Genomic DNA, 26,901 nt, shown 5'->3' with positions numbered 1-26,901 from the left:
ACAGTTCCCGTGCTGCGCTCTGGTCTAACAGTGCTTCAGTCGGCATGCAGCAGTCTGTCTCTGCCTCTTGGATCACTGATTGACTTCTTTCTGTAAAGTGGGTGAATGTCAGAGATCGATTCTATGGGTCTGACACTGAAATATGATATTCAATGTTTTCTGGGATTAAACTCCATTGTCACGAGACAGAGCGATGTCACATCATGTTTTGTTTTTGGGCCGGAGGTCCATGGGGAAAAAAAAAAAAAAAAAGAGTAGTATCTTTAGGATCTTCACCAGCAGCCCATCACAAAATACATTTGTCCTTATTTCTTTGGTCGACTCTATTAAAAATGGTAAAGAGGACACAGTTTACCAGGAATAAAAGTATTCTTGCACCAACATGTTGACTCCCAAGCTGATTCCCTTAGTTGACGTAGCATGTGTCAGCATTGGTGTGTCCTTAAAAAAATTTGAGAAAACTTGGTAAGTGAAGGACCAAAGAAGCAACAGGCCTAAAAAAACTATAGAGTTGATGAGCGGTATCCGTAGTTACGTCCTTAAGAAATTCAATCATTTAATTTCATTTAAATAGCGCGAATTCAAAGCAACAAGGTAAAGACGATAAGGAAAAAAAGACCTCATCGCCCATATTAGACAGCTGTACAAAGATATGAGCTTTAATAGTTTAATTTCACCAGCAGCGAGTAAACTCATCGATAAAACCTGTGGCCGTGTAGCAATCTAATACTTACCATGCTCAGAAATGCAGTTTTCAAATCAAGGTTAAACTTTGGCTCTTCATGTTTGATGTGTTAAAAGGTCTTATCAGGTAATAGCAGCTCCTGAAGACCTCCTGGGTACAAGGCTCCACTCCCATAAGTGTGCACGAATGAGCAGTAACGCTGGACAAGCTGGAAAGGTGCAAGCTGGCTTACAGCTTTAAGACTTCAGCGTCTGGGCACTGGATTTGGATTCTGACTAGAAAAAGTTATTTAAAATAAACTTTATTTGTGCACTAATGGGCCGTGTGAACTTCTTCAAACAGGAATCTTTTATTAATATCAAAATATAGCAGTGTCTTGACTTTTATATACACTTTTACATAATCATACTCAAAATGATGCTGTTCAAGTAAAGGAGGACCTAAAAGTTAATGACTGTATAATTCACATTGTTGAGTATACTTTGGGACCACCTCCAGGGCCGCCTTCATGTCAGAGCTCCTTGTGTACAGTAGAGGTGATAAACTGTTCTGCTCAAAGCTGGACCCAGGTTCCTGAAAAACAAGCCAACAGGAGAAAGCATGAAGCATTCACACACACACACACACACACACTCAAGGTACTGTAGTGGTTTGTGGTGGTCAAAGTATCAACACTGGAAGTTCATGACATTGATTAAACCTCTCTTGTAATTCTTCCATCGCTACCTTTCTCTCCACAGCCATGCTAATCCAGTTGGGTATTAATATTCTCTCCAGTGTGTCCACCATGAACAAGTCCAACTTATTGCCGGCAATCTGAACAAAGCTCTTATCACACTTGTACAAGGATCAGAAAGTCAGATATTCTATACTTGTACCGTGAGAGGTCAAATGTCTTCTCCACGTCTGCAAACCAGATGCAGACTGGCTCTGAATTTAAGCCACATTATTTTTCTTGAAGCTGAGGTTGAACTAGTCGATCCAGCACCCTGCCACAGACCTTCCATCAAAGCTGATCTTCCTCAACACACCCTCCGGTCCCCTTTCTTCAAAAAGGGGGAACGCCACTCCAGTCAAAGGGCACTTTGTATCACATCCACTATACCACAGCATGGGCAGGAAGCTTCTTTCCCTTCCTGACGTGTCTGTCAGAATCACTTCAAGACTGACAAAAAGTTTTATTCCATTGCCTTTCCAAACTCCTTCCACAGCCATATTTCTGCCTACGAGCCCCTTCCTCAGACCTGGCATCTCTGGTCACACTCAAATACTACAAACACCACTGGAAGAAGCCAGGAAAAAATGTGAAACTGTATTTACAAACCTTTTGAGCTTCCCGTATCGGATCGAGGAGAGGAGTTTCTCTTTCTCTGCTTCACTTGTGCACTGTTCATATGCTGTCAGAAGACTGAAAATGACAGAAAAGACAAAGATTTAATAAATAATCCTTCATATCTTACATTAGTATGGAGACACAGCGTGACTGCTCTGACATATTTAGTTATTTTGTTCTGGGGCCATGCTATTCAGTCAGCATCTAATGACCTACTGCCATACTGATTTTTTTTAAACATCAGGTGCAGATCTTTTAAATATTCCTGCAATCAGATCCACATATCCTGAGGGTGCCTTCAGTTAGTGTGTTTTTTTGGAACAAGCTGCCTGCTGATCAGAGAGCAATTAAATCTGTGCCGATTACAGATGTGCACAATACACTCCAGACAAAGAAGAAGAAAAACAAGCAACACACTAAACGATATGATATGAAAATGCATTAATGCAAAAGACGTATTATTAAAATGTGGCAACTACCTCAACAAAAATTTAAACTTGAAATGATAACAAAACAATAGATCATCCATCCGTCCACCCGTTCTGAGCCCTTCCCAAATGACTGAACTCCTCACCCCATCTCTAAGAGAAAGCCCAGCCACCCTTTGGAGAAAGCTCATTTCTGCCGCTTGTATCCATGATTTCGTTCTTTTACTTTCAAAATAACTAATAACAAACAAATTAACAGAATTCTCCACAACAGCTCCACCTGGTGGCAGACGACCACACTGGCCATCATTTAAAATGTTAACGGATTAAAGCTGCTTGTTGATTTGATTGTACACTTCTTTATGACGCACAGGAGGAAATAGCCCTAATCTAACAGGCAGCAACAATAGATAAGGAACTGTAACTATTGGAGATCATAATCCCTCCTTGTCTTTATTTTCGTCTCTCTCTTGGCTGTTAACTTAAGATAAGCAAATCAGGAACCCCGGTGAGCTGTGGAGTATGCAGTATGCTGTACTACCAGCTACCTGTGTGGCGTGCTGTAATGTTCCAGTATAGCAGCTGCTTTGTCTCCAGACAATCCGCTGATCTGCATCAGCTGTCTGGCAAACACTTCTCTCACCGTCTGACACTACAGGGGAAGAAAGAGTGAAGCCAGGATTAGAGACGATCACCAAGACAACCAGTTTAATTCAGGCTTTTGAAGCAGATTCACACCTTGTTTTTGACTGCACCGTGGTTGAACTCTGCAAAAGACATAAGGGAGCAGGAGGGGAGCCCTCTCTCCTCTTCGTCACTGCCTCCATCGCCCTCCAGCTCTCTGGAGCGACAGATCAGCGTTCGGTTCTGAAAAAGGTTTAAACAGGAAAAAAGCAAAAGTTACAGTTAAGAAAGATTTAAGGCTGATTTTATGTTATGTTAACAGTAAAATGATCCTTATGGCTCAATTAACAAGTGTTGTCATGCAGTAGAGACGTGTGCACAGGTGGAAACTGGTGCTGCCTAATCTCAATGTGACAGCATATATTCAGATGTAAATCTTACCAACATCGACACAGTGGGAAACGAGGATGAAACAGTTGCAAGGTTTCATGCACCTTTTGACTGTGGTTGACTGCACCACAGAGGTGGTCCCCTTGCCATCCACAACTGGTCAGGATCCACCGCACCACTGCAGATGACCCACAAGCTAACAGGATGTGCGAGCAGTTTCACAGGTCGCTTAAGGCTGTGCTCCATGCTTCTCTAACAGATGGCAACTGGGTTGGACCACCTCCAGTGGGCTTTTGCTGGGGCTGCGCTCTGCAGTTAAGGAGGATCTTGGTGCCCCCACCCCAGTGCTTTGATTCAAGTGGACTTGCTTCGTGCTCCTGGTCTGGTGCACCTTTGCCCAAAAGACTTCAGAAACTTTAAAAAGTTTGTTTTCGTCAGGCATGATGCCCATAGGACACCATGCGTCTGAGACTCGACATAGGGAGACTATATGTGTTGATACACTTAAACCCGCACACATTATTGCGGACAATCAAGTAGTGACAGCCCAGGTCCCCCGCCGCAGCCGCCCACCTTCCACAGGGTTAAGGGTTTTCCCCCTAAGAGCGCCGCTCAACCGACAGAGCTCGAGTTTTCTTCAGCCTTTCCTGACCGCCCACACCAGCCTCATTCTCAGGACAGAGCTTCCTCTACCAGTTCTCTGCCTCCCAGGTTCAGCCGTTTGCTTAAGCCCAGGGTCCTGGACTAATAGGAGACCCCACTGGGTGTTGGGAGGGGGAAGCACCACTAGGTGGCTCCACTCACACCCAGTGTGTTAGAGTTTTCACGCCTTGAGTGTTCAGCTGTGTGAAGCCCAGATTAAAATATTGGGCTCTCTCATGTCGCCCTTACATAACTCCACAATGTAAAATTGGAACATGTATCTTTTTGTGTTTACCTGGTACAGTTTAGTCAGGAATCGTGTCATGATGGTGAGGTACGCCGCCGACTCCCTCACATCCTGCACTCTCTTCACAAAGAAACCGTCAACCACCTAACGCACACACACACACACACACACACACACACACACACACACACACACACACACACTATGTAAATACCATACACATTAAACATGGTTAATTTTTAGTTAAAAGTCGAGGTTAGAAAATAACTATGTTGTGTGTTTTGTGTGTTTATTTGTTATGGCGCTGGTCATTAATAGCTCAGAGCCAGACGAGCAATGCTGTGATTACATCTAATCATGATACGAATGGTAAAAGAAAATTAATGAAACTCAAATATCGGCAAGGAAACAAAAATTAGACAAAATATAAATCTACTGTCACTGGTCGCCTCACTAGCTACACCTGCTCGACTGGTCTGACGCGTCTCAATTTCTGCTGCAACTTTCTGATGGAAAGATAAAAATTTAAAGTAAACAACAGGAAAGCATGGATCTTTCTCGCCAAAGTTTCGGGCTGATGATGTAAGGGTGTGGGGATATATTCTTGGCACAATTTCGGCTCCTTAGTATGGTAGAGATGCTACACAGGTGCCACAGCGTACCATCTTCTGATGGCTGCGTCCAGCAGGACACCACAACATTTGTTTCAGTTTGAGAGTGACCCATGTGGCCCCACGTGTGCACTCTACCTGTGTGTTGACTATGGCCTGCTGCAGTGTAGTTTCAGGTAAGCTCAGGTGAGAAGCAGCTGATCCACACTCCTCCACTAAATAGATGGGCTTATGAAGACCGCACCTCTTCAGTCGGAACTGACGGAGGGAAGAAAACAGACGAATGAACAAAAGCAGGAGGTGCTGCAGGCCGACGCGAGACGAGGAACAAGCACCGGGTTCTGATGATGTCACTACTTTATGTTTTCCAGTTCATACTCATATAAATTGAACTCAGTTTGGGTTCATCTTGCTTGTAAAAAGCACAAATCATCACCTGTAATTTTGAAGGCGGCGTGCCACCTCACCGATTAATAACTGTATTGGATAAAACCGGGCTGCACACCGACCTTCTGTTCCCTGAAGCGTCCGTCGATGATGCTGCCGCACAGGTCGTCCATCCTCTTCCTCTCCACTATGTAGTCAAGGACCAGCTCCCTGCCTACAGGCGCTCGCAACTGACCTGAGACAGAACAATCCTCCCTGTAAGTTAAACAGGCGTGGCGCGGGATCCCTCCCATCAAACATCAACACTCCCACTCTCTCCTCCTGTATGTGTTACCTGCAACAGGTGCCACCTTTTCCCGAGCCACCCACAGGAAGTCCCCGACGTTTAGTTTCCTGATGTCAAAGTTGACTCCATTTCTCTGAAGCTCTTTCACCAGCTCCTGCTTACGATGGTGACTCCCACTACATAACAAATAAATACATACACAATTCAATTTTATTTATTGAGGTGCTTCACATGGTAAGATAAAGATCCTACAATAATACGGTGAAAACCCAACAATCAGACGATCCCCTATGAGAAACCACATGGCGACAGTGGGAAGAAGAACTCCCTTTTAACAGGAAGAAACCTCGAGGACTGAATGGAGCACAACATGGTTGTAAGAGCAGTTATCGCATGAGAACACAGTAACAACAGTTAGGTCAGTAAATGTGAATGACTGTGATAAATACTGCTGATATTAATACACATTTTTATACGTACACGGCTTTTAATATATTTAAATTCATCAGTAACATCAGTAGCGTGTTTCTTACATGTTAGAAGGCAGATCTCTTACCCAGTGGTCTCGATGAAGTCAACACAGAGCATAATTTCATACGTTCCGGGTAGGAGACATTCTGCGTTCGGCTTTCTGCTTGTCGTCATCGTCGTCTGTGAATCCTGTGGTTTCCCCGATGAACGCACGTCGTCCACGTCGCAGCTAACCTCAGTGACGGTGGGTTGTCTCTCTGCAGGGCTGTGAAAAGAAGAGGAATGCTTTATTCCAAGAGAGAAAAAAATAAGGAGATGAGGATTCAATCTTTTAGTTTCCACTCACTGTATTCTGTTCTCCTCCTTCTCTTCTTCATCTTCATCACTACCAGTGAGGTCTACGACGGGATCATCTTCCTCAGTCGCCTCTAACTCACTCCTAACCGCCTCTCTGTCCCCGTCTGTGTTCGTCTGCTCTGCGGATGCCAGTCGCTCGGCCAAAGTCAGACCTCCTTCTGTCAGAGAATACCTGAAAGAAGCACAAAGGCAAAGAAAAAATACTGCATGGTGGATTACATCTTTGTGGTCGTTGGCAGAGTTTAAATAAAGTAGAGCTGAAACAGCAACAACTGTTAAGTTTTAGCAGCAAGTGCGACAACAAAAAGCAGCCAAGAAGCATCTTTGTCAAATACAGCAGAAGAGAGAGACTAGAAATTATTTGATTTGTTAACAGTCTGATTACTAAGTTGATCCTAATTTCAGTCAAAATTACACCGATTCTTTTTCTTCTTACCAAAGCAGATCATCTGCTTCCACCTCACCCTATCATCCTCCTCCAAAACCCTCTGCAGGTCCTCCTACACTACATCCATGAAGCACCTCTGTGGCCACCTTTCCTCCTGCCTGCCAGCTCCACATTCAGCATCTACTATCCATCTCAGCCCCACCTCTTTGTCTTCAAGCCTGAGACTTCAGCCTGTCCCTCTGATGCATTCATTCTAATCCTGTCCAAATAAGTCAAAAGCTTAATTTCTAAAAAACACATTTTACTACCTAAATTAGCTGCACTTAAAACACTCAATACGAAAATAAGCCGACTTCTACAAGACTAAAAGAAAAGACGTGAGGTTACAGTAAAAGCACTGACACGCTTCAAGCAGCCGTACCTTGCAGGATTGTGAGTCTTTATCACCAGGTTCTTCTGGATCAGAGTGCTGACTGAGCTCCAGGCGGTGTACTTACTGCCTAAATCAGGCTGCAGACAGAGAAAATGAAGGATGGACACTTCACAAGAAGACGGCGTGCATGCAGACGGATGAAGAACACATGAGATCGAAGTGAAAGCACTCACCACAGTGAACGATTTGTCACAGAGATGCTGAGCTTCTGCCTGCAGCTCCATCTTAAACATGTAACCTTTACTACCAGGGACCTAGACAGAAAGCACACGGCGGTAATGAAACACCGGTTTAACACTGACTGATGCTGCAGTAGTTGGAAGAAAGACGAAAAATCTACCTGAGTTTCTTTGTAAAGAGTCAGCAGCACAGCATAGCCCCCGGATCTCTTCTGGGGGACATACTCCCTCTTCTTCTTCCTCCCTCCATCTCCTCCTCCATCCTTTCCTTGATCACCTGCAGCATTTTTCTATGAGGAAAAAATAGTTACACACTGTAATGACAATGGAAACATCCCCTCATACTGCAAATATCTGGCTGAGGTTTTTTTGTTGTCGTTTCTGATGCTTCTACTTTTACTGTAATCACAAAACGCATTTATTGGTGTGAAGGAAAATATTTATTTCCATGAATCTCCTCTTTGTTTCCAACTTTACCTTTTTGGATGGAGCCAGGATGATGTTATTGTCTGATCGGCCAGGAGGGGGCGCTCCTTTGGGGAGAGCGTGTATAGAAGCGTCAGCACCTGGAGCAGAGGAACAGGTGAAGACACGGGAGCTGGGTAAACTGGTTGGTTTGTGATACGTGATTTTCACAGAGTAAATATCACTTAGAGGTCACTCGACAAGGCTCACACGTCTCTGCAATGGTCTGACCAAAGAACACGTTACCAGTTCCACTGATTATTTTTTTTTTTTTTTTTTTTTTTTTTTTTGTTAACAACTCCCTAGTTTTACTAATCTCAGAATCTCTTTACAGAGTCCCACCATGATACCTTCTTTGTTTAGTGAGATGCTGTATAGTGAGAAATAAAAGAGGATTACTTCAGTTTGCCATGTATTCTTTCAGCTCAATATATGTTGATGTTTGTTTGTTTTACAGGGTAAAACATACCTGACATTAATGATAATGTTACAAAACTGCTTTCAGTGATCTGGGGTTAAGCGTCCATTAAAAGCTCACTTCCTCTACTTTAAACAGACTAAATATTTGTTCCTTTAATGTTTTATGATTTGATGCAAAACTACAGACATTGAACACAACATAAGTTTATTGAGAGGTCAACAATTACATGAATACAAACTTCCAGATTTGCAAAGCAAACTTTGCAATGATGCATTTTTTGTATGATTTTCTACAGTTTTGCTCTTAATTCTACTTTTTAATCACAAGCTCATTTTGTTTGATTGCCTGATCATTGAGGACATACAAAAGCCAGAATGATCAGGCTCCATTATATCTGAAAAGAGCACTTCTCTCTCAGACTGCCGGCTTACTTGTGGTTCCTAGGATAGGATTTAAAAGTAGAATGGGAGGCAGAGCCTTCAGCTTTCAGACCCCTCTTCTAATTAGACAGACACCCTATCTAATTATTAGTTTAGGTTTAAAACCTTCCTGTTTGATAAAGCAAATAGTTAGGGCTCGATCAGGTGACCCTGAATCGTCCTTTAATAGTGCTTCTAAAAACTTCTAAAGAAAGGCTACTCTGGGACTTCCCATGATGCACTGAGCCTTTTTTCTCCACTCCTCTCTTTTCACTTCTGATGTTTTTAAATGCCACAACTGCATTTCTGAAACTTTTGTCTCGTCTCCCTCATAGTTAGTCCTTGGTCTCTTTGTGTTGCTAATGTCAGATGGCTGCCCTTTCCTGACCCTGGTTCCGTCGGAGGTTTCTTCCTGTTAAAAGGGAGCTCTTCTTGACCACAGCTGCCAAGTGCTTGCTCATAGGGTATTGCCTGATTGTTCCTCCCTATCACTTTTAAGGTGCATTGAAGCGGCGGCTGTTGTTAATTGATGCTGTATAAAGAACTGAATTGAAACAGTGAAGAAAAGTAACACACAAGTACACATACAGTGAAATCTAGTCTAGTTCTGTGTTGTAAACATATTAGCGTGTGTTTTGGATCATCTTATCCACCCATGCGTTTGCTTCTTACCGTTCTCTCTATAATACCGTTGCAGCTTTTCATCCAGTATCTTACAGATGCCGTCTCCGAAGTTTTGGAGGATCTTTGCCTCTTTGGCGTTCTTGAGCGGCAGTGGATATTTATTCAGTGAGTTGATGGCCTTAAAAAAGACAGCAGCACACAAAAATAAATAGAAATTAGCCATTTCTGCTTTCCTGGTGATTTATATCCCTTTTAATTCCACATTGTCCATCAAAAACGGAAAGCTTGTAGACACATGGAAGGATTTTATTTGTTATATTTGTCCACAGTGGTGGTTTGTGCACCTCACAGCAAGAAGGTTTATGGTTTGAACTTGCCAGCCAGTTAGAGCCTCTTTATATGTCGTCTGTGCCTGCATGCTTCTCTCTGGGTACTCCAGCATCCTCCCACAGTCCATGCATGCATTTCAGATTAACTGGTGTTTCTAAATTGATCTTGGGTGTGCCTGTGTCTGTGTGTTAGCCCTGTGGTGGATTGTCGGCCCAGGATGTACCCAGTGATAGCTGAGGTAAGCTTCCACCCAGAAGCCAACTAGGATCCCTCTTGCTTTAAGGCGAGAGTGCTAACCCCTGCTAACCGCTACATCCTCTGTACCTTGTGGTAGGTGTATTGGATCTTTAGTCCTTTCTCCTTCGCCTCGTCCCGGAGCTCGGTGAGCCACTTGAGGAACAGCGGGTTCGGGCACGAGGGCAGGGCGCGTTTCCGACCCAACCGGACCGGCTCGGTGGCGGGCATCCCTCGGGATCTGTCGGGAAAAGCAGGAATCGATTTAGCCTGTGTAAGATAAAGTCAACCCCAAATAAAGTTTTTCAAACAAGCTACGGGAGCTCTGCGGGTTCAAAGACGTGTGTACAGACAGTTAGATCAGACAGAAATGTAAAGAGAAGTTGTGTGGATGTCCTATAATGCTGATTACCTTTCACTTGTTGACTAGGAACGGCTACTGGCGCCTTGTATTCAAAGACACAGCCCACTTCCTTGTTGACATATGTCACGTGACACAAAAGGGACGGAAGCCCCAAAGGTTCCTAATGTGACGAGTGGCCTCTAGCGGCAAAGGAGGCAATAATAGTATAATAGTGATATAATAAACCTGTAATCTGAAAAAACTTATTTTAAAATCCAACCTTATATTTAATAACTAAAGGCAACACAGAGACATTTTTTACCTTTATAAAAATATGATACTAATTTAAAAAGAAAAAGAAAAAAGAATTGCTGGTCTCCAGCTGTCTGAAATGGTTTGTGGACTCCTTTGTTTCAGAATTATCCAGATGTATTCAGTGGATGCATGTTTCCACAGAGCCTTCCAGCATACATCACACGCCAAATAATTTGATGTTGTCTTACTGAAATATGTAAAGCTCTCCTTTGAAAAAGATGTGTAGACGTTAGCACATATACTCAAAAATGTGCAGCACTTCAGACGGGTGCACTTATGTACTGTCGTACCATCAGAGATGCTTTTGAATTGTTCACTGATAACAGGTCACATGATCTGTCTCTTCTTTAGCTGGGATGATGTCATGATTCCCAGAAAAGATTTTCAGATTTTGATTAATTAGACCACAGCAGTTTTCAGAGAATGCTGCAGTGTTTCAGCATCTTGGTTTTTGTTGTCCTTTGAAGAGGTAGATGTATGAAGATGTCTATGAGACTTTTCAACCAGAGTGTTCAACAATTCTGGAGAATGAGAGAATACCTACAGAGTGCATGAGAAGTGTAATGGTACCTATTTTTATAGCACAGGGTGATGTGCCGAGCTGTATTAACTACAGAAGGATAAAGTTGATGAGTCATACCATGAAACTGGGGGAAAGAGTTGTTAAGCAAGGCTAAGAAGCGAGTGACGATCAGTGAGCAACAGTATGGCTTCATGCTGAGAAAGAGCACCACCGATGTGATACCTGCTTTGAAAGTATTGATGGATACGTATAGAAAAGGTTGGAAGGAGCTTCACTGTGTCTTTGTGGATTTACAGAAAACATATGATGGGGTATCAAGAGACGAACTGTGGCACTGCATGAGGAAATCAGGAGTGGCAGAGAAGTATGTGAGGGTGGTGCAGGACATGCATGAGGACAGCAAGACAGATGGGTTCAAGGTGGGGGTGGGATTACTACTTTCTTGCAGTGGGGATGGATTGGCTGACAGGTGAGGTAGGAGTGTCATCTGATGATGTTTGCAGAGTACATTGTGACATGCAGTGAGAGTCGGGAGCAGGTGGAAGAGAGGCTGGAGAGGTGGAGGTATAAACTGGATAGAAGGGGAGTGAAAGTCAGTAGAAGCAAGACTTAATACATTCGTTTGAATGAGAGGGAGACAGGTGTAACAGTGAAGCTGGTGGAAAGGTTAAGACGCAAGCAGCAGGTTAAAGTTTGGTGTTACAGAGGAGGATGTTATGGATTGGGCGAAATGGAGGCAGATCATCGACTGTAGTGGCCTTTAAAGCCAAAAGAATACTTAAAAGGGACATTTAACTTAGATCAATGGATTCAGCACTGAACTGTTTTCACTGACAATAGTTTTTAGAAGTCTTTCTGAGGCTTTGTAGTGATTTCCGCTGCTGAATAATATCTGTTTGTAATTGTTTTTAATGTAGTTCCACCTGTTGGCTCAAAGGACATAACCATTTATGACTGGTTTTCAGCCTCGCACAGATTTCAACTTTGCTAAACTAAACTAACCTCTAAGCTCACACTCATGTTTGAAGAGTGCCTGGCAAACATTGAGAGGCTCTTTTTACATCCCAAATAACTTCTGACACCAATACAAACAGAAGTGGTAGAAACAAATTTCCTAAAACCACAATGTCAACCATGTGGAGTTACTACAAGTCAGTAGCATTAATCTTCAGGTCAACACAAATATCTTTACACTTTAATGTACCTAAACAATTCAACAGTCTTAGAAAGCACATAAAAAGATAGATACAGGAAAATGTCAATAGTGCTGCTATGTGGAACATTATTCATTAACAATGTGTGAAAAGGGAAGGTGTGAACAACTGTATGACTCTCAAACTTCTGTTTCAGTTAACTTTCAAGACCGTTATCTTGTCGTCACCTGAGTCTTTTTACACATATCCTGAGGCTGAAAGCAGTCTCCTGGAATCCTCCAACAAGACCGGACAGAGATCAGGAATCCGACCTCACCCTCCCAACCACAGCCTCTACCTCTCTCTAGCACACACACAGCCAAACACTTGGGAAAGGTAGCATAATTAGCGACTAGCAGCAACAAAACAAGGCGGTGGTGTGAAATGAAATGCTGTTGCTGAAGCATTTGCGGTGTATTGGAACGGGTTGGTCTGGGTGGACTGAAAGGCAGAATAATAAAGCTATTTGAGGATTTATACAGGAAGCTCAAGAAAATCCACCAATGAGACTTAATATTGGCTTTACTGCTTCATATTTGAGCGGATATAATGATACTGAACACACAGCCCTATGTAGAAATATGGACTTAAAGATTTAACAGTCAATTGTACCAAGAACTCAGCAGCAGTAATAGCAACTAAAGCTGTGGTCAGAAATGTACATCCAATCATCATGGGCCCAAACTTTGTGGTGATTTTGGGCTTTTAATGATTTCTTTGAACTGTTCTTTTTCCAGGGTGGAATGATTTTACAGCATAAAGCATATTAAATGACTTTGAAAAACAAGAACTGGGTGCACAAGTTGCAATCTGCTTTGAATTTTCTCTAATCGACACAGATCAAAACACCCCCACTTATATCTGGTTAAATGTCCCTTAGCAAGTTATGCGTCAACCAGAAGCTTTTGATAGCCATCATCAACCCACATAGCAAAATTGGTATGGTCCGGATCTGGTTTGCCAGATTTGGCCCACACATGGGCCAGCACAAGGCCAGTTGCAGACACATTGCTAGTCCTGTGCTGGCCCGTGTGTGGATTACCTCTGGCAAACCTGATCTGGGCCACCAAAGGGCCGTCATTCTTTGCAGTATGTGTGTCAGCCTAATGTGTACCTTAATCAAGCCATGTAATAACAACATGTGCCAGAACATAATAGTGCAAAAGCAACATAACAAAACTCTGTTCAGACAGTGAATGGACTGAATCTTACACAGCGCTTTTCTACTCTCCCAGATTACTCAAAGTGCTCTATACAACATGCCACCTTCACCCAATCACACCACGCTTTCTCTAAGCTGAGTGCTTCCTAACTATATTCACACTCTTGATATGCAGACTGGAAGAGCCAGGAATCGAACCACTAACCTTCCAATCAGTAGGTGACCTGTTCTACCTCCTGAGCTACAGCCACCCACTGGTAAACCTGAGCAAACTCTCACTAGGTTTTGGATTAAGTGTACACTCACAAACCTGTCAAACCTGCATTTGAAACGTTGGCTACCATAGCAGTATAGTATTGCAACATGGCATTTGGGTCTTCTAACTAAAATAGGAAAATAGGAACATAAATAGTGCCATCATTGCCAGACCTGGCCCACATCTGGCTGACATACACCCTGCCATGACACCGGTCAGTCAGAAGTGCTAGCTTGATGCCAGATCTGGGCAAGACCTGTTTTCTATGAGCCTGGGCCACATACACCAAACCACAATTGGGCTAGGTGTGGCTGCCATCACATAGACAGTGCCATCTATGCCAGGCCTGACCCTTATCTGGATGACATACGTCTTATCATGCCAGAAGTCAGTCAGCAGTGCCGGCTTGATACCAGATCCGGGCCAGACCTGCTTGCTATGTGGGAAGCTTCTGTCATAATACTAACTTGATATTCGATCACTTTTCTTGGCAGAATTGATAAGTTTCCTGGGACAGACCCAGCTTTTGAAGTGAAGTCCACATATTTTCAGTAGGGTTGAGGTCGGGCTTAATATTAGCTTAAATTTATCCATTCCAAAACCAGTTTTAATCTGTGTTTGGGATCATTGTCCTGTTGGAATACCCAACTGTGTCCACGGTTCACCCATGTATGTACCAGTACAACTAGCAGCAAAACAGCCCCAGATCATGATGCTACCACCATGCTTCACAGCTGGTACAGTGTTCTTAGGTTTACAGCCTCACCTTTATACCTATAAACATACCTGTTATTCAGCGAGGGCAAAGAGCTCCATATTTGTCTCGTCTGAACATAAAACTTTGTTCTTCTTCCAGATCTCGGAAAAATGAACTGATGATTTCTAAATCTGCATTTGTTCAGAAACGACTACAAGAGATTTTCCCAATGTGTGTAAATCTACAATTCTTCTTCTTAGATCCTCATTTGGTTCTTTAGACGTTCCCATTGTTATGAGCATTGGTCAGTCAGCTGACAAAGCTGACAAAGAGAAACTACCAGTAGTAGTCAAACATGATTATTGGAGAGGAGTTAACACACCTTGGCCTTGTCAAACTTAAAGACAATGTAGAACATTCGGCACTATATCTATTAAATATTTAAATTATTGTATTTATACTCTGGACCTTGTGTGGATTGGAGAAAATCCAAAATGCGTTCAAGCTTCTCCCCACGATTCATGTTCAGGTTTCCCCTCAGGGCCAATAAAGATGCTTTACTTTCTTACTTTATTTACTTTTACTTCATCACGGCTGCTTTTCAATATATTTTACATATATTTCCTGTACTAAACATTTTCAAGGGCACTGCTTTCAAACTCACAGACACCTCAAGGACCTCATTACTATGTAACTGTACTTTTGTCTCAGGAGTCCCTTCCTTTGGCAGTACCAGCAGGCAGCTACTTATAAGTCACTTAGTTAACCTCAAATCCTCATTTAGCTTGCATCTGCAGTGTGGCTTACTGTAAAGGACAAACTGTGACCAAACAAATCCTCGTAATATATTAGTCCCTTTAATGGATAAATGTTTGTTTGTTTGTTTGTTTTTTTTAAAAGCACATTTTCATAGTTTCTTGCTGTACATATAAACCCACTGGTAATATTCACATGAAAACAAATATGTAAAAATATTCTATCTATGATAGCGATTCTCATGCAGATCAAAATGCCACATGTAAATGCACAGATGAGCCAAAACATTAGGACCGGTCTTCTCGTAAATCAGGTTGCTGGAATTTGGTGAAACCCCTGACACCTGCAGTCTTTGAAACGAACGGCAGGTTGCAAAACAAGCCTGAATGCACGGAAGTCTATGAAAACACAAAAAAACATTTCTCATTTTTCTGAGATCTTAGTAAACACTTTCAATTATTCTTCAACATAGCATTTTATGAACACAGTAAAAAAAAAAAAAAAAAGGGGGCCATGTCCATCTTTGCTATACAGTCTATGGGAAAGGCCTGATACACGACCACCTAAACGGCACTGTGTTTTTGTGAGTACTCCTGATCAGCAGAGGAGAGTACCAGCGGTGTGTGTTGCAACAAGTTTGATCTGCAGCAACTCCAAAACACGGTTTCCTATATTTAAAAGTTCTGATGTTGCGCTACTCGAGCACTTTACTCAAGACAAAGTAGAGTACCCCAACAGCTTTTTGTAAAAGTCAAACTTAATCTTCTTTAATGCATTATTCCACTGAGTTATTTACAGTAGATGCCCAAATCCAAACACACACACACACACACACACACACACACACACACACACACACACACACACACACACACACACACGTAGATATGCACACCTATACAGTGCAATCAGTAGCTTTCTTTCTCCCATGGCTATGCATCTTGGCTCAAACAGTCACCTCTGCACTCAACACAGTCCTTCATCGATGCCCCCTGAGTTAATTTCTGAGTATCTTCTGTATCTTCTCCCTTTACTGCTCGGCCGATCCAGTGGTATCATCGCTTTCAGCTCCCTGCGGAGAACCGGGAATGGATCCTCCGACCGACCCGCCGTCTCTTTCTCCCACTCTTCTCGCGGCCTTGCTCTTCAGCAGGGCGCTGTCAGGGTGAAGTGAGTGGAGATGGATGAGCAGCGCATCCTGAGTTGCCGCCGTGTGGCCGCACTCCTCGCACACGTACAGCTTGTTGCGTCGCTCCTTGTAGGCGTACTTCAGGGTGACGCTGTGGATCTTCTTCATGTGGGACTCCAGAGAGCAGCGCTGGGTGAAGGCCTTGTCGCAGAAGTTGCACTTGTATGGACGGACGCCTGTGTGGAAAATGAAAGGAACATCATCCGTTACCTCTGTGTACGTGTGGAGGTCTGAATATGCCAAAAATAATATAATATATACTTGCACTTTTAAAAATTATTCACTTATTAGGTCATTTTAAAAATTTTAATTGTGTACGTTTTGTACACTTGTTTTATGGTCTAAACACACAAAGTGAGTGGCTACCTGTATGTGTGCGCACATGTCTTTTGAGGTCGAAGGTGTCGTTGAAGCCTTTGCCGCAGAAGCTACACAGGTGTCTCTTTGTCTCGTTGTGACACTTGATGTGTCTGTTCAACATCCGCTGGTACTGGAAAGTCTTCTGGCAAACCTGTAAATGAAGCAACAACACGACAATCAGGTCAGGGCACTTCCACACTTCGCCGACCTTCAGCCACCTTTCGTTTTTCTTGTGGACAAACATTAGCCAAGTTTACAGTCAGTGTTTATCTTTGTGTGAGGCATTCTGTGCAAACTGCACCTATGTAACACGTCTCTAACCACGTCTTATCTTATATATGTAATTAATATATAATAACACAATTTATAGGGTTTTTTAATGCAGTGGGTGTTTGAGACAAAATTAGGTTGCATTTGGCAGCTATGATGGCAGTGTTTCTACACATCATTTAGTTTTACAAAAGTAATAAAGCTGAAATGTGTATTTCAGGTTCTACGATCATAACGCACAAAAAAAAAAAAGAAAAAAAAAAAAAAGAAAAAGGGAAACGAACCTGGCACACGAACGCTCCCATCGACCCACTTTGACTTTGACCCGTGGATCTGGTCACCATTGGGACCGGCTCTGGGGGGGGTGGGGTCGGTGCAGGAGGAAGTGCAGCTAATGGTTGCGGAGTGGGAATGAGAGGAAGAGCCAGAGCAAGGGGAGCTGGATCTGGGGGTAACTCGCCTGTAGTTACCTGAGATGGGAAAGAAAGACATGATTCACAATGCCATCCATAAATAATAATAAATCAGTCTAAGACCTTGTACAGTAACACAAAATTCTACCTTGTAAACTCAATCAAAAATATTTTGACACGTTGTGCTGTGCTCTGTCCCTCTCAGTTCTTACCTTTATTTTGGCTCGGAAGTACGTGGAGCTGGCCTGCGGCCTCCTCTTGATCTCTGATCTCCCCTCTGGTAAACCCGCCGGGCTCTGGGGTCTGCCGAGCACCGTGCTGGAGGGCAGTTCTGGGTGAGTTTGTGTGTCAATGGTAGAGTGTTTGGTGAGGCAGAGGGGCGTGGTCATCTGAGTTGTCTCAGCGGGGCTGGCCTCCACCTCCATCGTCAGGATGGACAGAGGAAAGACGGAGACTGCAGAGAGGAGAGAAAGAGAAAGAGGAAGTGTCATGTGTCATGTCTGAATTTCCTTCTTTGACACCTCCAAAATTTCCTGAGGGAAAAATCCGGTGATTCAGCTTCCAAATGATCCCCTGTGTATGGATGTTACATTACTACAGGGGCCTTTTAGCAGCACTGACCTGAAATTAGCAATAAAGCCGAGGAGAAACTTCAGATTCTTCTTGGCTTCATAATTCTCCTCAGATTATCTTTTGTCTCTTTTATTGTGTCATTTCATTATTGATATGTTACTTACATTAACATTAATTGTAGCCTATTAAAGACATACAGACAGCAGTTAAATTTAATTCCACTTGCCTTTGATTGTATATTTTATTCTTTTATACAGAAAGTCTCTTAAATGTTAATAATTCGAAATAAAACCTCACATAGAAGCTCACATTGTGTGCTTCTACTAAACTTTTACTAAGTTACAAAGAAAAACAGGCAAATGCATTTTTGCATGGACAATAACCCAAAAAGTCTTAATCTGAAATTTTTATTTTTTTTCTACCACTGTTGCGAAACACAACTTATAAGCTTAACTAAAGGTTAAAAAAGACAAGAAATGTCTTTAAAAGGGGTCAGAGGGTGAGAGAGTCACGTATGAGGACAAATTCAATCCAATGTACAGAATTTCACAACAAGCGGTCGGCTTGCACTGCTTTATATTTGCACAATTAGCAAAGAACCACAGCTAAATAGGAGTGTGTACTTGTGTTTGTGTGTGTGGGTGTGCACAGGTTTTTTTCCTATTGTTTAGTACGACTTCTGCACCCTCACCACACACACACACACACACACACACACACACACACAGATTACCATTACTTGTTTGACCAGACAGTCTTGCAGCACCAGCTTTTTACCTTCCTCAAACAATCCACCTCCGCAGGGGTGTGTGTGAGTGTGTGTGTGCATACACTGAACCAACTGCATGTATGATTTGTGCAAAACACAACAAAACGTCACTGAAAGAACCAGAGACAAGCCATTCAACTGACAGTAAAACACAGAGAGGCGTGCAGGTGTGCAGGGGTGTGTGTTACTCAAAGGCAGGCGTGGCTGAGCTCAGCCGAGACAACGAATCAGTTGAATGTGCCGTCGGGCCTCAATCAGATAAAACCCAAATGTAAATGCAAATGAAGTGAGCTATATGAAGAGAAGACATAAAGCCAGTCTGTGAAGCAGCCGGATTAACGGAACGCTGAGAGAAACAGTGACAGCTCTATGCAACATCAACGCCACAACTGGTGAAGACATATCACTCTTCGAGCCTCTGTGGGTCTCCGGGTTGGGTTTACAGTGACGGCTCAAACAGGCCAACGGCTCAAAATAAACCCGGTGAAAGACTTGAGCATTATTTGGTTAAACAAACGCATTCAGTGCTGTAGTACTAACCTCCCTGCTCTCCCTACGATTCTGATTAAAATAGATCAAGCTAAGGCACACACTGAGATCATTCCACACAAGAAGAGACTCCTCCAATCATGTATTCAAAACCAGCTCTGCAGGTTATTTGTACAAACAGCTGAATTTCAGTATGTGCATTGAAAGGTGACAGTTAGATGAGAGGGCAACTTGGTGAAACTCATAGTTGAAAGTCGGATTTATTTATAGAAGAAACATTTGTGAAACACATTGGACATCAGACCATCAGTAAGATGCCTCACTGAGCATTTTCTAGTGTTTTAAACCCTCAGTCACAAATGTCTAGAGCAGGAGTGGGGAACTCCAGACCTCGAGGGCCGGTGTCCTGCAGGTTTTAGATATCACCCCGGGTCAACACACCTGAATCAAACGATTAGTTCATTACCAGGCCTCAAGGAGAACTTCAAGACATGTTGAGGAGGTAATTTAGCCATTTAAATCAGAATCAGAATCAGAATCAGAATACTTTATTGATCCCTGGGGGAAATTATTCAGCTGAGTTGGATCAAGGATACAGCGAAAACCTGCAGGACACCGGCTTTTGAGGCCTGGAATTCCCCACCCCTGGCCTAGAGACAGGTGGCGTGTGATCCCCAGCAACCACAGGTCGCTGTGGCAATCCCCCGACTGGTAGGAGACTGGTTACTGGAGGTAACTGGCTCTTGCCAGATAAAAATCAGTCGTAAAGACGTTGCTGCACCAACAACCTCTTTGATTGCTTTGGTGACCAACAAGTCTCTACTAGTCTGGAAACACTTGTCAACTAACGCCGAGAAACCTGTAAAACTTGAAAAAGTGCAGCGCAAGCTAGAAACGAAGAGTGGTCACCTTCAGAGTAAATGCTGCGGCCTCTGTTTGCTACCAACATGTGTCAAAGGCAGAACTTTTTTACTTGAAGAGAATTTTCTTCATTTCCAGTTTGTTACAGTCTTCATAGTTTCACTACTACTCTGTGAGCAGTTGGCAAGTGTTTGCAGACAAGTTGGCATCTTACATGCAAACTACAGGCATGCTGCTAGAGACCTTTGGGAATACAAATTTTTCCTTGGTGAACTCTAGTTGCCAGGTTGTGGCCAACTGGTGACCAGGATGTTGATAACAAGTTATTTCCCAGCAACCACTTGCAACCAGTGTGGGAATACTAATTATTCAGTAGTTCCAAAGGGCTGTCAGGCTGATCTGCCAGCCTGTGTGACTGAGGGCTTAGAGGAATTTAAGAAAAAAATGAAATGTCGCTGGACATAATCACTGTCTATAGCAAGTGATCAATCCAGCTGTGGAATATTCACGACTATGTCAGTGAATGAAATGGTTAATGGACTTATTTTGATGTTTTTGGTGTATAAACAGCATTTTGAAAAATGCTCTTGTTGAAAAAAATTGAACAATAAACTCTTAAAAGTTTAAAGAGTTTATATTTACAATCATTTACAAAGGTAGTGAAGCCTCACATTTCAAAGAAAGAAGTGGCAATGATCTGAGTTTATTGCTTATAGATCCTTATAAAGTCAGTAATGATTAACAAACTTATTGGCCAATCATTTTCCTATAAATGAGGTTTAATGATAAAAGTTCTTAGAGAGACTTTATGACTTTTAAAATGAGAGATCTTTTGTTTTTAAGTCACTACATGTCTGTACCATGACTGTATCCTCGCTTCAGTGCCTGAAAGACTCGCATCTTCAACATTAGCATTTCACATTTCATGAACAAATCTGTTAATCAAATTATCTCCATGAGGAACTTGATCTCCACATTTAGTTTCATCTGCAGTTTAAAACTTTTTGAACCTGTTTCTGGTGTGTGACACAAAACGTGTGCTATCTGCCACCGAGAGCCTAATCCTATGATTAAAAGCCGCCGAGATGATCAGAAATTTTCACTGTACTTCTTTACCACGTTTTCAAATCCTTCTTAATTACTCCTGAGTGCTGATAGTTTCTGTGGTGATTGCTGCTGGCTGGACATTTAATCTCATCTTGTATTGTTTGTTCACCTCTCCTGCCCCCCTGACCAATGAATGAGGTGTGTGCGTGTGTGTGTGCGTGTGTGTGTGTGTGTGTGTGTGGTAGTTAAAGGGCAACGTGGAGGGTTAAAACAACTCAAGGCTTCTACTCCATGAGCAAGTAAAGGAGGAGGAGTGGTGCTGCTTTAAATGCTCTGTAATATTTTTCTTTTATTCATTTAACATCGCTCAGCTGGTAGAAAGAGTCAACAATCAGTAGATAACTTGATCAAACAGAGGGTGTGTGTGTGTGTGTGTGTGTGTGTGTGTGTGTGTGTGTGTGTGTGTGTGTGTGTGTGTTTGCTTAAGGCGTATTGCCTGCAGCAGCAGGCTGTCCATAGGGTCCGTTACATTTCCTTCCATCCAATAAACATTAACCTTGACATTGAGCAGATAGTGGAAACTATTGGTGCAATGCAACAAACCCCCCAAACAAAACAAGACATCAGCTCCTCCTGGACTGCTCTGAGATTCTGGGGAACACGTTTAGTCGTTTTTCGCAACATCTTTCTTGTGTGTGCATACATGAGCCCGTCTGTGTAAAGGTGAAACTAACGTCTGCTAAAACTACAGAATGAAGTCAACACGACAACAACAAAACTTTTGTGTTATAATATAACCTCAAAAAGAAGAATATTATTTAGCTTTATAGATAAAAGCTAAGTTATATACATTTGGAAAGTAATAATTAGATTATATGTGACCTCTGAGTGTAACAGAAAAATAAGGCATAATGATACATAGACTTATTCAAAAACTAAGTATGCTATAAGCTAATTTTTACGGTTTATTATAATTAATAATTAATAATTAATAATATTATTATTAGAGAAAAGCGGCGTGTAGGAGAAGATTTTTTCATTTCCATTTTTCATTCTTTTCCCCTCTTTTTCAGTTTTACTTCAGTTTTCTTACTTTTTAAATTTCTTTCAAAATGTAAAACACTTAAATGACCTTTCGATATATTTTCAATTACAACTTTTATTTGAATAAAAAAGGGATGTTTCGTCTACTGCGCTTGAAATCAACGCTGTATGGGTTTGATGAGTTTCATGGCGGATACTGATGAGATGCAAGTTGATTTTCTCCAGTGAACCATCTGGTCCTTACATCTGGGCCCAAACACTTTTAAGCATCTATTTATGTATATTGAAGATTTGTTTCTTTTCTCTGCCACCAGTATAAGGAGGGAATAAACTTTTATTTCAAACACTGGTACCGACCGGCGCACAAGTTCAGAATCAGCGCATAGGCAGCAAATACCTGCGCATGTTAACAGCGGTACTCAGTAGTATTTTAATTTATGTAAAAGTTAAGAAGAAAGTATACCTACTTGGCAGTGATGCTGAAACACCAGCAGTCTTTGCAAGGGCAGTTATTATGACGTACTGTCTAAATTAGCTTTCGTTTCAATAGCCACTGGGAGATTAAAATTGCGAAATATCTTTAATTTCTATTTAGGAATATGTTTTTTTCTCTGTTGCCTTTTTCACACGCAGCGGTTCAATGTGTGTCTGGAAGATGGAGGAGGGATGATACAGACTCGAAACAAAGGTTGATTTCAGACTGATGACCCATCAGAAACAGGCCCCGGCACATGTTTGTGGATAAAAATAAACCCTTGCGCGCGCGCCCACACACACACACACACACACACACACACACACACACACACACACACACACACACACACACAAAAGTGTCCAAAGCCATGGCATGTGGCGTGTCACAGAATTATTCAACACGCAGATTACTGAAGACAATTATCACATCTGAGTGTGTCAGCTTGTTATTAGGTTTTTGTGCGTGCGTCTCTCATACACGCCGGGCAGGTACATCAAGTAACGGCACATACCAGAAGATTTAGCTGAGACCGTTGCTGGGCTTGGCAAAGCGTTAACAGTACGCGGCACAATTACGCGCTGACGTTCAGGTTTCATCTTAAGGTTTTTCCTGGAAAACTAGTTGCTGAAACTTTCTGCGACGTTTCTTTGGCTCGTGGATGTTGAGAAATAACCTGAATAAAGACATTACACGGCAGATTCCTTTTGTGTGTGAGTGGGGAAGGGGAAGGTGGAAATAACTGCAGAGAGAAATCATGTTTGCTCTTCTCACGAAAGCTTCACATAAGGCCTGAATCAAACCCAAAATGCCCGCGCGCTTTTATTTAGGTGGTTACATCCTATGTGAGCGTGAGTTTTTCCTCTTTTCCTTTTTTTCTTTTTATCGATCTTGTTTGGGTAAAAACCGTTTGAAGCGTATCCTGGTTCAGTTCATCCAAGTGTTCCGGTTGCAAACACCCCAAGAGGATGTAAAAGTCAATGATTAAAAGTTAACGGTGATGGGATGAGGACAGAAAAAGGACACACACACACACACACAGGGAGAGAGAGACAGAGAGAGAGAGGGGGAACGAAAGAGGGGGAGGGAAAAGAGAGAAAGGAGAGCGAGAGAGACGTTTAGGGTGTAGTCCGTTACTTGTTATCTGATACCGGCGGGGTCTTACAATAAAAACTCCGCCGATGGCAACAATGGGGATTGTTTTCACGAAAACTGGGGGGATGCGGAGGGGGCAGAAGGAGTCATTTGGGACCTCAACGTGTCATTTAAATGTAAAGTGACGCATTCAAAGAATCAAACTTGGACACCCAGCTCAGTGAAAAAGTATGAAAATCATTGTGCAGGTCAGGAAAGCTGATGTGTTTAGTTTCTTTAAAAAAAAAAAAAAGTAAGACCAACACGTGTAGATACAATAAAAACAAAAAACAAACAAACGAAAAATTAAAGGTGTAAAACATCATCTCATCGTTTAAAACTAAGAAAATGAAGAGATTTGAATTCAAGTGTTTATTAATTGGACTGTGCTGAATGACTAATCAGAAGCCGATTAATAGGTCGTTATTTGTGCTTCATAAGTCAGGCCGGTGCTATGCTGTACAAGGAAGAACAATCAGGGGTTGAAGGTCGATATGAAAAAACAAAAAACAAACACCGGGCCTTTGCGATCGCTTATAGGCCACAACACTGGAGTTGGTGTAAGAACACATTAGTCCTGTCACTGTTTGCTTTTGTGACACTGTGCTCAAATTGTTTATATGTGAATCATCAAAAACACGAAAAACGAGGAATGGTTTTTAACATTTTCATTAAAATGAAATAAGTTTAACATAAAAGGTTATCTAAAGTAAGAAGAGCACAGCTCTGACACCCCACAAAACAGGAACTACTTTCTCCGAGCACGGCGGGCCGCTGCTGTTTCCCGTTATTCCGTGGCCCCGTTACAATCACCGCCGGACACCCCTTCCCCCGCCACCTGTCACATCGGTATACCCGCTGGATTGCAAACCGCGCAAACAAACAAACAAACAAATAACAAAAATCCACAAATCCGTGCGTAAAGGCGCCCGAAAACGAGCCCGTACACGCTATCGCCAACATTTCTTTTGCTTTTTAAACAACAACAAAAATGGCTCATCACGGCAGTGGACTCACCTGGGATGTAGACGTCCCCTCGTTCATGATCGGGGAGTTCACTCCAGTTCCGCTTTCCCGGCGAAACGTTCGCCTTTTTAACCAGAAAGGCCCTCGGCATGCTCAGTCAACACAAAGTCCCTTTGAGAGAAAGCGATGTGCAGGGAAAGCCGCTGTGGCGACGTAAAGTCACGTTAAAAGTGACCAAAAAAAAAAAAGCAGGAAACCGAGAGGAAAAACTGGAAGGTCGGTCCCCTCTTCTCCTTCTTCCTCCTCTTCGCACCTTTCTTCTCGTTTCGCAAGCCTCGTCCCGCTTTTTCACCTCCTTCCAGCACACCTTTCCTCTCTACCAGATTTGTTTTCGAGCTCTAAACAAAAGTCTTTTCGGCGTCGGGACAGGTGAGTCCGCTCAGGTGAGCTACCAGGTCAGGTACAGACAGATATCGCCCACAGCGCCCTGAAATAACGGGAGTGTGGCGTCACTAGGTGAGGGAGCGGGGCTGGGAGGGAGAAAAAAACGCAGATATTCCTGGTCGCACGCACACACACATACACAAGTGTCGATAGAGGTGGGTCAGAGAGCTGCACAGGTACTCATTTAAAAGCAGGAAACAGGCAGCAGCGCGCATGCGCGGGAGAAATAACGGTGACAACAAGCCGGAGAGAGCCTAGGTTAGGCCTCTACCTGCTGAACCGGTTTACCCCTCCTTTTATTCTCTGTCTCGGCCTTTCCTATCCTCTCTTTCTCCACCTCTTCTCCATTCCGCTTTAAGGTGTGGGAACGGTGAAAATGACGAGAAGAAAGAGTGAAAGATTGAGAGTGTGTGTGGAAGTGTGTGTGTGAAGGAGTGAAGGGCAGTTATACAAGAAACTGTAGACACAAAGAGACAGAGGCACAGTTTAACTGTGCAGATGCACAAACACAGCAGTCAGAATAAAGAGACTAATGGAGGAGTTCGTTATTTCTTTATCACTGTCACAGTCACACTTATTTAGCAGATATTTGTAGAACATATAGACAAATATCTGCTAAATATGAGAGTCTAATGCTCATCTTACTATCTTTTTTTGTCGGAGTACTTAAAAGATGAAAAATCTTCACAGTCAGGAACATTTTAATGTTTCGAGACGTGACAAAAAACCAGTTTATCATGAATCACTGAAACAGAAACGAACATTCGTCTGAATCTCAGGCGAAACGAAGTGAACCTATGAGAGGTATAACCATGGATCTGCTGTAACAAGTGAAAACAACAGTCAAGTTTGAGTGTGCATGTTGCAGATTGATCTCTGAGGATGCTCAGCTGTGTGTGAAGTTTTCAGTTTATTTTAAATGTGTCCTGAGTGATTAGATCAGAGTCAGGGAGCTGAAATAGACCCCTCCCACACCCCCCAATTCACCATTGTGTCTATCAAGTGTCTCCGAGATGTCTAAACTGGCTACACAATTCATTACTGTTTAAGTTGATTACTCTAGAAGGTCATAGGTCTCCATGTGCATTGATCTGCTGCCAGGAAGGTGCCGACTTCATTCAGATAGGCCCAGCAAAGGAAAACAAACTGCAATTGAGATTTTGCAGGACAAAGTTATTTGTGAATTTGAATAAAAGCCACCATGCTTTGCTTTGTTCACATGCAATTCCTTGTTGTAGACGTATCATCAGACCAGGTGTAGATTACACACTCACACAAACAGGACCGTGTAGGTCAGTCCTTTTATGTCATCTAGTGTGTCATAATAAAGGAAAACCTACACTGCAGCTGGGAAGACTCGGTACTGTTGCATCAGAAAGACTCGTGTGTTGTGATGTTTGTTTTAGTCTTCCTCTGTGGTTTCCTCACTGCTGTACGGTTGATCAGTATGAACAGAGAGCTCTCTACCAGCTGTTGAGTGTTTTCCTTCAATTAACTGTGTACATATTGTGTAAATGATGCTATCGCCGTAGCTAGGTGTAACTGGGAAATGGAGTCAACAGCCTGTACCAAGCGGACAGCACAGCAATTTATTGTTGACACTAGGACACAGAAAACATATCAAATGTTTAGACTGAGAAAATATTACCTTGTTTAGAATTTCATGAC

The 26,901-nt window shown here is 42.6% G+C and overlaps 2 protein-coding genes across 2 annotated transcripts; both read right to left on the bottom strand.

Annotated features, from left to right (window-relative positions):
- Positions 1 to 560: 560 nt before the first annotated feature.
- mus81 (MUS81 structure-specific endonuclease subunit) lies at positions 561 to 10,438 on the bottom strand. Its single transcript, XM_086276109.1, has 17 exons — positions 10,367 to 10,438; positions 10,045 to 10,195; positions 9,439 to 9,568; positions 7,939 to 8,027; positions 7,623 to 7,751; positions 7,456 to 7,536; positions 7,271 to 7,359; positions 6,451 to 6,633; positions 6,190 to 6,369; positions 5,682 to 5,809; positions 5,470 to 5,582; positions 5,099 to 5,218; positions 4,398 to 4,493; positions 3,185 to 3,313; positions 2,995 to 3,098; positions 2,010 to 2,093; positions 561 to 1,258 (listed from the first exon to the last, which is right to left on the bottom strand). The coding sequence occupies exons 2-17, from the start codon at positions 10,183 to 10,185 to the stop codon at positions 1,192 to 1,194; spliced, it is 1,863 nt and encodes a 620-aa protein (XP_086132235.1). The 5' UTR covers positions 10,186 to 10,195; positions 10,367 to 10,438; the 3' UTR covers positions 561 to 1,191.
- Positions 10,439 to 15,125: 4,687 nt separating this feature from the next.
- ovol1a (ovo-like zinc finger 1a) lies at positions 15,126 to 25,383 on the bottom strand. The gene is made up of 5 exons (XM_086287450.1): positions 24,841 to 25,383; positions 17,644 to 17,885; positions 17,303 to 17,488; positions 16,755 to 16,899; positions 15,126 to 16,564 (listed from the first exon to the last, which is right to left on the bottom strand). Exons 1-5 carry the CDS (start codon positions 24,938 to 24,940, stop codon positions 16,230 to 16,232), a joined length of 1,008 nt encoding a protein of 335 aa, XP_086143576.1. The 5' UTR covers positions 24,941 to 25,383; the 3' UTR covers positions 15,126 to 16,229.
- Positions 25,384 to 26,901: the final 1,518 nt, after the last annotated feature.

This window comes from Aulonocara sp. 'chitande type north' Nkhata Bay, linkage group LG3, assembly GCF_057382095.1.
Source record: "Aulonocara sp. 'chitande type north' Nkhata Bay isolate Kocher_YH1m ecotype deep benthic linkage group LG3, A_spYH_male_GT1.1, whole genome shotgun sequence".
Classification (NCBI taxonomy): Eukaryota; Metazoa; Chordata; class Actinopteri; order Cichliformes; family Cichlidae; genus Aulonocara; species Aulonocara sp. 'chitande type north' Nkhata Bay.
The sequence above is the reverse complement of the archived record's forward strand: the minus strand, read 5'-3'. Positions and strand labels throughout refer to the sequence as shown.